We start from the raw sequence: 12,453 nt of genomic DNA, 5'->3' as shown, positions 1-12,453 counted from the left end.
AATACCCATCAGACTCAGCTTCATATAGACCCATTTCAGTTTTAAACCATGATTATAAAGTGTTTATGTCTATACTAGCCAAAGGAATAACAGAGATGGTGCCAAAATTGATAGATATGGATCAGTGTGGTTTTGTGGAGGGGAGACAAACATTTGACAACATTAATAGAATAAGGATGATAGAGAGGGAAGCAGAATGTAAGAAAATACCATTGTTGTTAGTGGGCCTGGATACAGGGACAACATTCAGTAGATTATGCTGGGATTAGCTGGGATGTTAAGAGTAGGGCAATGGAAGCATTCACATTCTATGATGCAATAGTAATGTTAATTAGGAGGATATATAAAGGATCCAACCTAAAATTTAAAGTGGGAGTGTTCTTGTCTGATAAGTTGTGTTTGAACAGTGGAACCAGGCATGGGGTAACCACTTTTCCCTTAATTTGCTTTATATTTAGAGCCATTGCAAAGAACATAAGGGACTCAGAAATGCAAGGATTTGTAGATGACATTATTTTGTACCTGATAAGTCAAAAAAGGACATCTTAATGTTGTGAAACATTTTGAGACAATTTCAAGTCTTTTAAGAATATAAAATTAATGAAGATACAATAAAGCCTATAGCTGTAAATTATGTATCCACACATGAATTGGTTCAGCAATGCCCATATTATATTTATGGGGACACGATAAGATGAAGCATTTAGGGGTATAGATTAAAAAAGGCTACCATTATTGTAGCTCAGGATATGTGGGAAGAGAGAAACTGGACGCTCTTGTTTATGACTTTGTATAAGATACAACCAATGAAAATGTTTTTAGTCCCTTTTGTTTTATATACATGTCAGGTATATTTTTTATCACCCTAAGGAGAAGTTGTGAAGAATAATTAATAAGGAATTTATCTAGGAGGGAAAATGGCAGTAGTTAAGTGGAATATGTTGATCCTTCCAGTAGAACCTGGTGGTTTAGGATTACCTGATTTGAAGGGATATTTTAGAGCTACACAGTTGTGTTATATGCATAACACAAGCAGATATAATTCAAAATGGAAAGGGATGATGATGAAGCGGGGATATGGTCAAGAAATACAGTGTGGGCTTTTGGATGTAAATCCTTATGGCAAATAATAAGTGTACAACATATTATATTCATAATATAGCAGAAAGTATACTAAGAATGGATAAAGGAGATTTTGCCAATACTAATGGCTGTAAGTAGGAGTATGGAGAAAGAAATAGCAAAAGAACCAAGGTATTGAGAACAAATAACTAGAGAGGAAAAGGTAGTAGAGTGGGATGAAGCCAAGAAGACTTTTGGAGTGCATGTAAGAGTCTGCCATCTCTACGTATGACTGATATCAGAGTATAGGCAAAGAAAAAAAGAAAGAGAGAAAAATCTTAACCGAAAGACCTGCTCTGGTAGAGTTTTTAGCTGAATCTTAAAAGAAGCTGCTGTTATAAAGGAGATAGTAGGGTTTATAAACTTTTGCATGATAACTATAAGAATCGATCAGAAGAGGTTAGAAAAGACTGGGAAGAAAGCAGTTTACAAGATAACAATGGGACAACATCTATATATCTCCCAAGTATGCAGCTAAGTTCAGAAGGTTTAGGATCTTTGCTTGGAAGTATTTGCATATGTATTTTATACCCCAAGCAGACTTCAAATAATTTTTCCTCTGGTAGATACCAAATGTTGGGGGTGTAATGGGAAAGAAAGAGGTAAATGGGAACATATTTTTGGCAACAGTAATGTATTGGCAGATTTTAAAAATTCTCCACAGAGTACTCTGTCAGAAATATTGGTTGAGCAAATGGATATAGCTAAGGAAAATATTCTTTTGAGCTGGGACACAGGATCTGAATTGCCTAGGGATAGTAAGGTCATATTAAGTTTAATTGTGTTGGCTGCCAACAAAGGAATTGCTAGAAAATGAAAATCAAAGTCTAAACCAACTTTATTTGAAGCATTGCATGTTATAAAAGAAATAAAAGGACGGGAAGTGGGATCTTTAGAAAAGGGAAGAAGAATAATTACATAGAAATAAATGGAAATTGTGGGAGCAATGCATGCATAATGTTCAGGAAGAGGAATGAGGTTTAAGGGAAGGCAGGAATTTGTCAGTTTTTTTGTAATGTTGGACTGATGATAGTTACAAGGAAATAAAAGATATTTGATGTATAATGTATGTAAATGGAAACAAGGTTGTTTACTATTGGTATATGCTTGCCTATATCTTAAGTGATTGTTTAATAAAGGTGTTTAAAAACATTAAACCTCTTTCTTTCTGTAACTATTCATATATTACATCCAAATTTGGTTTCCTTTAACTCCACTTTTTCCCTGTAGTCATGCTGTCTGTCCTTTATCATCCTAGATTCCTCCAATCTTAATTTCTGTACCAGCTCTAAACTGTTATATTTCTACTTACACTAAATCCATCTGCAAAATGCTCTTTTCCTAATTATAATAATCTCCACTCTCATTAATAACCCCCCATCCCTCTTTCTCTTTAAGTGCCAAGTATTTTAGACTGCTTTGTAACTATTCTTTCTCCATTCTCCTAAATACAATAATTGTACTTAAGTTATTAATTTTATAATGTAGTATTGTATTGTATTTTCTGTATTGTGTAGATATTTTGCCATTGTTAAAATGTGTAATTTTTGTGGAGCTTTTTCTTGGGCCACTGATGAAAAGGAATCTTGCAGGGCCCAATCAAACCATCCTGGTAATAAAACACAAATAAATAAATAAATAAATAAAGAGAGTAATGTTTGGATTTCCATGGTTTACCAAAAATATGACTGACTATGAATTGTGCCACTTGTGTGTTTCTTACTTTGTTGCTCTGTACATCTTCTGATGCAAGTATATTATGAATCCTTCACACATCCTGCAAAGCATGTATTGACAACTGAACCTGTGCATCCTGCCACTGTACTTTTTCTTTATCAGACCATCATTGTATACATTGCCCCCTTTGGTATGTACAAATCCAGGCATATTACTCAAGTGAAAAAGCCCCAGCAATTTTTTTTTAACTAAGAATAATAACGGCCTTAAGTCCTTCAGCTATTCCAATATATTGAAAAATACAGCACCAAAACGAAGCCACAGGTCACTGGTCCCTCTAAAATACTTTATTCGATAGTACATCCAATACTTTGGATGTACTATTGAATAAAGTATTTTAGAAGGACCAGTGACCTGTGGCTTCATTTTGTTGCTGTATTTTTTTGGTTATTTGTCTTGCTTCACAGCATCTGCCATTGGTTTTATTTATCCCAATATATTGGCCCAGTGCACTGTATACTAAGTAGCCCATTGGCTACACTGAGGTGACCTGTATCTTGTTTTTCAAGCCCTGAAAGGTCCAATCCTATTTAACTTCCTATTTCTTAACAAAACCACTGGTAATACAAGCACAGGTATTAGGCATCTAAATCCATACCAACAAATATGACTCACTGGAGAGAGAGGGTCCTAATTCTGTGTATTCCCAGCCTATAAAATAAGTTGCCACATCTGGCCAAGCAAATATTACTTTCACTGCCTTTAAGACTTGCCTTGTTTATAGGATGGTTAGAAACAAATCTACACTAGGGTTTCATGTACAGGGCTGCTTGATTTGGTGGGCAAGCACTATTAAATACTTGTAAAGGATGGCGAGAACTTCAAAGTGTCTCTATTTTAAATGTATTATGTGGCTAGGCATCTTATGGTTCCTGTTTTCAATTGCCCAGTACTGTTCCCATGCATCTGTGACAGTGGTATTTATTGTACACAGTAGTTGCCCATGTCTGATGCTTCCTTCCCCCATCAGAAGCCACTTTTATGATTGTTTAGCTTTTGGATATCAAATACCCTCCAACTTGTGTACTTACAGCAGTATCCGTGAATATCTAGGTAAATGAGTATAGTTATAGTTAATGCATAAGCTTTTATTTTTGTCATTTTTGTTGAACTTTTGCTTACTTGTACAGTATTTATTTCAAGGAGATCTGAAAAGCATCTCTTTTCATTTACAAGCACTTAGAATCTGTCACATGATCTACAGTTTTCAGCTTTCCAGTAGTATCCCTATCTAAATCATTTCATTACATTTGCCACCATTACACATACCCTTAACATGGAAGGTAATGCTGCAGTTGGACAAGGTATATTTTGTGGCATAGCTGTCTTAGAGGTGAAACTGTTTTCTCTCTCAGGGGTGTATCCAGGTGTACTCTTTGTACCCTACCGAGTACAGTTTTTCCTGAGCAGCGTATTAACATGGCTTGTTACAGGTCATATTATGTCTGCAACAGTCTAAATGAACACCTTTAACAACAGATGCAGTATTGCTCATCTAATTTTTTTTTTTTATAGTTTAGGGGGAACAGCTGAAAATGTTACTTAAATTTATTAAGTGCTTGGGGAGGGGCATTTTGACAGATGTGTCCATTTTTAATCAATAGGTATCGGGAGGGGCCCTAAGAGCTTGTGAGTGCAAAATGGAATTTGCTTGCTAGACCCCTGTTCTGTCTCATGGTTATTTGAAGAACTTGTGTTATAAGGGTGGTACAATTTATTTATGTGTATTTTAGTTTTTATTTTTTGTTACAGCTTCTAATGGAGTCCTCAAACATGAAGAACAAGAATACCTTAGAAGGTTTAATGAAACTGTTGGAGTCTTGTCTTGATGAGGCAAGTCACCTGGAGAGTAGGTATGACATCACTTCCTAAGGCATTCTCCACTGATTACCAGCTATGTGAACAGTTTGCCTATCACTGACTCTCTGTCTGTTTTGCTCAGGTATGGAATAAGGACATGTTGTGTGTGCTTCGGTGCTCTCCAGGACCCAGTCTGCCTCCGTTGTGATCACATCTTCTGTGCCAAATGTCTGGAGAAATGCATGGAAAGTGCTAGTAGAAGGTGCCCACAATGTAAAAGTAACATTCCACCCAACTTTATTCTCACAGTTTCTGATCATTTGAAGTAAGTGGCATCTGCTGTAATGTCTTGTTGCTGTCATGTGGTGTCAGCTGATAGGTTATAATTCCTGCTGTAGCTGTGGTTTGCTTAGTTTGTCTAGTATGTTACTGACTCTTCATAGTGTATGAGCCCTTGGAATTAAGTCATAACTCTTCAGTCTGCCTTTGCCGAGTGACTGCCAGAGCTTGAAGTTAGCTGAAGAGAAGGTGCAGTTTCAGGAACTGTGGACTGAGTTATGTTCTAAGGTGGGGTTGGCTTGTTAGAAAATCATCATTCAATTTAAGTATCCATTTGTCCTATTTTATTTTTCTCCCATAAACTGTTTGTCCTGTATTACAGACATATCTTTACTTTGCTGTCTGCAGCTAGCCTATTTAGTGGTGTAACATCATGTAACCTGGCACTGTTGTACACCTGTATATGATATGGACCAATAGGCAGCAATGCAGGACAAAGCTACATCTCTCATCAGATTCTAGGGTCCAAAGACCCTGAATGCACAACACATGGTATAATTTAAGAAACGTATACCAGTGGGAAATCTGATAAATGTAGTAGTCAGCCATCTGTTTGATTTAAATCCTTTCAATGCAGTACTTTCAGCTGGGACCACACACATGAAAACTAATGAAGTATATGCACTGTGACAATAGTCCTCTGCAGCTCTGCTGTGTTAGTCATTATAACTGACATTAACCATCAAAGTCTTTATCAGTGCATACATCCCATCCAACAAACCAGGCTGTACTAACTGTGGACATGCAAATTCCACTTCACCAACTTTTGCTATTAATTTGCAGTGCGTTTGCCCTCCTCTGTAATGGTCGTTTATGCAAGGTATTACCCTCCACACCCACCTTCTAGGACTTGAGATCAACGAGGGACCACAGTGTTTAATAAACAGTTTTGTCTTACTGGCAATGATTTTCATTTGTCTGCACTGCTGCTCATCTGCTGAATAACTGTACAGGCTATATTTAACATTTTATTCCTTGTCCTTTTTACAACTTATGAAAAAGGTCAGAAACTTTTGAGAGGTGCCCTTCACTTACTTAATTGCTTTAGCACTTAAAGACTGCAGTCTGTGACTTGAGAAGTCTCTGTGCCTAGACTGAAAGCATTTGTCCACTTAACTGTAAGGGCTGTAGAAGCCCAACAGCCTAGTGCAAGCTGTTATGCATACGCCAGCTCTTATACTAAAGGGATGAGAGCAAAACCACTGCCCATTTTAAACCTGATTTCTTCTAATCATGTAAACGTGCTCTGCTGTAACGTGTTCTTTTCTGCAGGAAAATAGCTGTTGTGCAAGGATGATACAAGATTTTGTGGCTACATCATATTTCATTCAACTTAGAATGTGTTAATTCTCACTAAGAGTGACTGGATGCTTTATCAGTGTGACATGTACAAGCTGTTAGACAGTGTTTATGAGATTGTACTTAACAGTAGCAACACTCTACAACTTATTAGTGCTTGCACAAGGGTGTTTGTGTATCTGGGTCACTAGATGAAGTAGAGCTGTTTCTTGGCAACTGAAACTGTGTGAACTACTGTGGAAAATGATTATCCTGTGATTGTGCAGTCGCTTGATCAGTACTAGACATCAGTTATATTACACCGTGCTGTTCATTTGTTCTAAATAGTTGTATAGCTGTCCTTGATAAAACTTACATTGTTCCATTTAACTGAGAATGTGAACTCTCATCTAACTGATTTATTCTCTTCCATCTTGTTACATACAGACTTCTTGATAATGTCACGGACTTAAAGTATGCATTGCCATTCAACCATAGATCCATAACAACAATACTATACTGACTAGAGCTTTTACTGTTAATGACCGTCACAGTGTAGAAGAACTAAATGACAATTAAAGGATGTAAACCTTGCTCAGGTGATAAAATTACTTTATGACCAAACAGAAATAAAGGTAGCCACTCCCTGCTTGAAACTATTGCCACAAACAGTCATTCAGAGTACTTTAACTGGAGGTTTCTCCTGTACGAAGTGGCCATTACCTAATCCATTTTAAGTGCTGCCAAATATTAAAGATCCTCCAAAAGTAATCATTGTATTTTTTAGAAGAACTGGTACATTAGAATAACACACAGAATATCATGATCTGGCATATCTTTTTGACCAGATACATAAAATCAAGTATTAACAAGACCTCAAAGGAAAACTCCACCTTCAAAAGTAGTTAACCGTATAACTTATAACAGAATTATTATTTCTTCTGTAATATCACTCAGATATTGTTTTGTGCCTGAAACCCTCCAATGCCACTAATTTCTTCATTTCTTATTATAGATAATGGAGGTTCCCCCATTTGTTGTCTGTTTATATCTCACATTGTTTCACAAGTGAAGCTGTCTCATCTCACAATGTGTGTCCTAGGTTAGACTTTCTGTGTAGTTCTAAATATTAACTCATCACACAAAATTTTTAATCTTGATGCTCTATCTTAAACATTAACAGTTAAAATGGCATTCTTTTCTTTATAATTTGTTTTTGGATAAATATTTATATGAAAAAGGGATGAGTTTGTTATATTGTAGCATTATGTAAACAAACTAGTAAGCACTCATTTTGGACACTGAACTGTTGCTTTTGATCATGTAACTATAGAAACCATCATTTATACTGCAAACCTTACCATTTCTTTAAGTAACAACTGTCAGCCACACATAAATAGCAGAGCTTCTATACTCAACTGGCAACTTTGACACCTTGGGAACTGCATTCACAGATTTGACAGTGTATGTTGGCGATATACTTCTGCTGAGCTCTGCCTGCAGCATTGATGAGCTACAAATCAATCTTCAGGAAATCTTAAATGTCATGTCACTCTGGATAGCATAAGGTAACCTAATATTAACCATAAAGTATCTTCAGCTATGATATTTTTTACTTCACAAAGACCACAACATAACTGCTTCAGGCATCTTAAAAAAAAAATAATAATAACCATCCATGTCTTGGAACATAAATATCTTGGCCTCTTTGTGGAGCCTACCCTTTCTATTTTATTTATTTATTTGACATTTGTTTACCAGGGAGGTCTGACTGGGCAAGTAGCCCATTTTTCAGCAAAGGCCCAAGGAAAAAAGCTACCCATTTAGACAAACAGTAATACAAATAATAGTACAATAGTAATCATATTACGATAATACAAATAATAGTACAATAGTAATCATATTACGATAATACAAATAATAGTACAATAGTAATCATATTACGATAATACAAATAATAGTACAATAGTAATCATATTACGATAATACAAGTAATACTACAATAATTCCATTAGTTGCTAAAAGAGACAGATAAGTACAGTTTCTAGACAGTCCATATGAGACTGGTACTGAAAATCCTATTGATATAGAATGAGTAAAAGTTGGGAAGGGGGGATGAGGAGAAGAAAGAAAAAGCATGTTCAGCTTGGAGAGGAGCAAGAGCATAACCAGATGTCATTTAGATGGCGCGTTAGCAGGTTTTTGAACTGTGTTGGGTCACTGGTGTTTAGAATATCTGAGGGATAGAGCTCCATGCTTTAGAGGTGAGATCCGAGTAAAGAGAGTTTCCGAAGCTGGACTTTGTAACTTTTAAACAGTAATTTGTTAGAGGATCTCAGGGTCCTATTGTTGAAGTAGATTTATACTAGGTTGTGTAGGGTTGGACATTTGTCAGCTAGGTTTATTATAGAATGGGTTAGGGTAAGCTGGTTAAAGGATAAGAGGTTATGTAGTTCTAGCCATTTGAGTTGTTTTAGAGCAAGACATTGATAGGTTCTGTGGGGTAGGTTGGCAGTGAATCTGGCTATCATGAGGTAACATGTTTCTAGCTTATATAAGTCAGTTTTCCTGAGGTTTGTGAGTATAGGAGAGGTCTACAATAGACTGGATATCAGGTGGGTCCTGGCGATTGCTTGTCTGGAAAAAGTTGGTAGGATAACCCTTAACTCCATAGAGAGAACCTAATTTAATGTGGGCTTTTTTAATTGCAAGTGATATATGCTTGACAAATTTTTAATTATTATTAGTGGTGACACCTAGTAGCTTAGTTTCAGACATTGGTTCGATTGATGTGTGGTTAGACGAGATGATTTTAAAGTTCTGGTTGAGGTTGTTTGTTTTGAACCATGACGCAGACCTGGCAATAAGTGCAAGAAAAACAATCAGATACTGCAGCTTGTCCAGGTCATTACATTATACCCACATCAATTTAAAGCACAGTTTCAAACACTGTACACAGAAGAGAAGTCTATCGTAAACTGGAAGCTGAGTTTTGAGACCAAGGGGTAAGTTTTACTTTAGTAGGAGTCAGCCTTTTAGATGGAATTTTAAAATAAATGGAAACAGGAGAGGGGAAGGGAAGTGAGTCCAGTAGTATGCACTCCTCTGTTTGTATCAGAGAAGGTTAACTTTAATGAGGATTTTCTATTGGAGAGAACCTACACTTCTAGCAGTTCCTTTCTATTTTACACTTTTCAGCTGTACATCTCTTATCAGGTAATGGAGTGGTCCTGTGTTCTGGTGAAACAGTCCTGGAAGTAACTTCAGGGTTGGAAGAGGGCACGGCTAGGTGTTAAGGGGACTGTAAATAAAAAGAGAGAGAGAGGTTAGAGTAGGAGGTAGAAAGGAAAAGGAGGAAGAGAGAAAGGACTTGAGAAATCACAGACAGAGACGTTGTTATGAAAGACAGAAAAACTATTAAGAAAGTAAAATGCGATTATCAGTATGTAGACAAACAGGCTAAAAGATTATTAGCATAAGCTAGCAAAATCAGCAGTATCCAGCACAAAACAGTTTGCAAATTCCTTCTATGAATTGCTATAGTTTATGTATTGAGTTAAATTAAAATACGTTAAATTTCAGCTGTATGAAATGTATAACATTCTTATGCAACAGTGAATAAATAACTTCAGTATTTCTAAATTAATTTCATTGCACGTCTGCAAATCAATAGTTTCCAGCTATGTAGCATTTCTAGAGTAGAGAACATCAAATCTAAAAGTACAGTTTTCTGCATCAGAACATTAAATTATTGTGCTAGAGGTCTCCTTAAAGGTAAAGAAAGGTTTTCAGAAAGCACAATACAAAGTCAGCTTCCACTAAGCTGTGACCTTGTGCTGTAGCCGTTTGCATCATTTATATGCAATTGGCAACCACAGTCAGAACTTGCTAACAAGTCTAGTGCAAGTATTTTCCACTCTACATTTGAAATAATTTAGCCTTGCATTAACTTGTAAGTTTTAAAGAGAATAGCATATTCTTAAGTATTAGATTGCTTAGGGTAGCATTTGCTGTTGTATATCGCAGATTAGTAACCAATAATAAGTAACCACTCCATTTAATTATACAAGAGTAATCATTCAAAAGTGAGTGACTTACAAGGGGTGTACACTCCTGGAGAGACGCCATGAACAGCTGCTGAGCTGTGAGGTTCTGTTTTGCAAAATGGCACCATTAATTAGAAAGGAATATGCAACCTCCGTTTTTTAAATCCCCCATCTTTTAAATCAGACCTCCGCCTTTTAAATAAGACCTCTGTCTTTTAAATCAGAACATAGATAAAGTAGGAGCCTAGACTTTCTTTTAAATTGCATATACAGAAAACAGTTGACAGAATTTTGCAACTGCAGCTGAGCTATTTATTATCTTATCTTAGGTCCAGGTGAAAGAAAAGTTATTAAAGTACTGTGTTTCCCAAACTTGGGTACACTAAGGATACTGTACTACCAACTCCTGAGAATAGAATCTGCAGATCATTGTTTAACAGATTCAAGAATTCATCACTGATAAATGTTTTAGGAAACTAACTGGATACCTGTGACAGGAAGTGGAACACAACTACTTAGACTTTCTACTACAAATTGATTAACTGACATACATGCCCACCACTGTCTACAAAACTTAAGATAAACTTAAAATAAAAACTTAAACTTAATAATATCTGGGACTGGCACCCATATCAGTTATGGACAGAGGCAGCTTATAAATGCCTGGCCCTCAATGTCCTATTTGGATACTGGGCATCATTATTTTTCTAGGAAAAATTGGCTAGACTTGTAAAGGCCCCTGGGTTGTTAGCCTAGTATAATCTATGAATCTATAAGAGCAATATTTCATAACCTTGAGACAAATAATGACAACTTTCTCACTCTGAGTAAACCATATTCTGGATGCTAGTAAAAGAAAACGTTTTTTTTAAATGGTTCCATCCTATTGAGACCACTTTTCATTGGATGTGTTTACTTGACAAGTAGTACAAATGCTTTAGAATTAAGCTTAAAGGATATCTAAGAATATACAATATTTGACTTTAGTTGTCATTGTTTAGATGGCTTTGTTCATAACTGGAGAGTTTTATCCATTGAACTGTTTGGGAATTAGAGCTGTGACTTTGTGATTCCACATAAGTTTTTTTTTATTGGCTTAACAATTCTGTGACCTTTTCAATAATTGAAAAATTATATTTAGTCCCGAGAAGAACATGGAGTCGCAGACAAAAACTGCTTACGGGCATACAACCAAGCACTTATGTTGAAGCCTCCCTTCTTTGCTGTTTTAATACATTAAGAGGGCAGGTTATAATATTTCAAAACTATATGTTATTCTATATTAGTGAAATGTGACTTGGACATGAGTTAATTCTTTTCAACTGACCTTTTGGCACAAAGGCAAGGCACGTGTCTTGGCTTCCATTGTGCCTGGATTTTTTTTTAACAGAGAACTAGGCTAGGCAACTTAGGCCTCATCCACAGCCTAATGACAATAATATTTAACAAAAAATATACATGCATTTAAAAAAGTGATATCAGTAGCTGACCTGGTGGGGGAGGAAGGGCAAGTGGTATACTTCGAGTGCTAAAGCCTCTTGCTTGACGTACTGAGGTTTCTTACAACACATACACACGTGCACATGCAGATGCACACATCGTTTGTCAGGACAAGAATAGCTGCTTAAAATGACAGTGTGTGTGTGTGTGTGTGTGTGTGTGTGTGTGTGTGTGTGTGTGTGTGTATGTGTTTAGTAATGTGTGTGTGTGTGTGTGTGTGTGTGTGTGTGTGTGTGTGTGTGTGTGTGTGTGTTTGTACATTATATGCACCTCCTTACTTCAGTCAGTTTCACTTCCCCAGACTCTCCTTCTAAATATGCCATAACCCTGTTTTTTCTCTCACTTCGTTTTGCAGTTCCTGTTGGTATTATACTAACTTACCTTTAATTTCTCTATAAACTGCCCAAAATTTCTCTAAATATTAAATCGTTATCATGTAAATTATATCTGTTCTTAGGTTTATATACTCCTAGGTAAGTGCTATGCAATTGGTCTGCAGACAATTTCAAGCCTAGCCAAAAAACCCTATTCAAAATTTCCCTCTGGCCTCAAAGACGACAAGACAAGACAGACAGGGAGAAAATTTGAGGCTGCCCATTCAATTATCTAGTTTTACCTTGAAGGTGGCAGT

General features: G+C 36.3%; 1 protein-coding gene across 1 annotated transcript in view; it reads left to right on the top strand.

Moving 5' to 3' along the window:
• The window catches only part of LOC122812984 (E3 ubiquitin-protein ligase rnf213-alpha-like), a 1,982,151-nt gene that overhangs the window by 1,238,298 nt on the left and 731,400 nt on the right, over positions 1 to 12,453 (top strand). The window contains 2 exon segments of the mRNA XM_044085079.1: positions 4,612 to 4,712; positions 4,802 to 4,984. Coding sequence (XP_043941014.1) covers positions 4,612 to 4,712; positions 4,802 to 4,984 — 284 coding nt within the window.

The sequence above is a fragment of the Protopterus annectens genome, chromosome 10.part0 (genome assembly GCF_019279795.1).
Source record: "Protopterus annectens isolate FY-2018-M chromosome 10.part0, PAN1.0, whole genome shotgun sequence".
NCBI lineage: Eukaryota > Metazoa > Chordata > Ceratodontiformes > Protopteridae > Protopterus > Protopterus annectens.
Note: the sequence above shows the minus strand (reverse complement) of the source record. Positions and strands in the feature narration are given on the sequence as shown.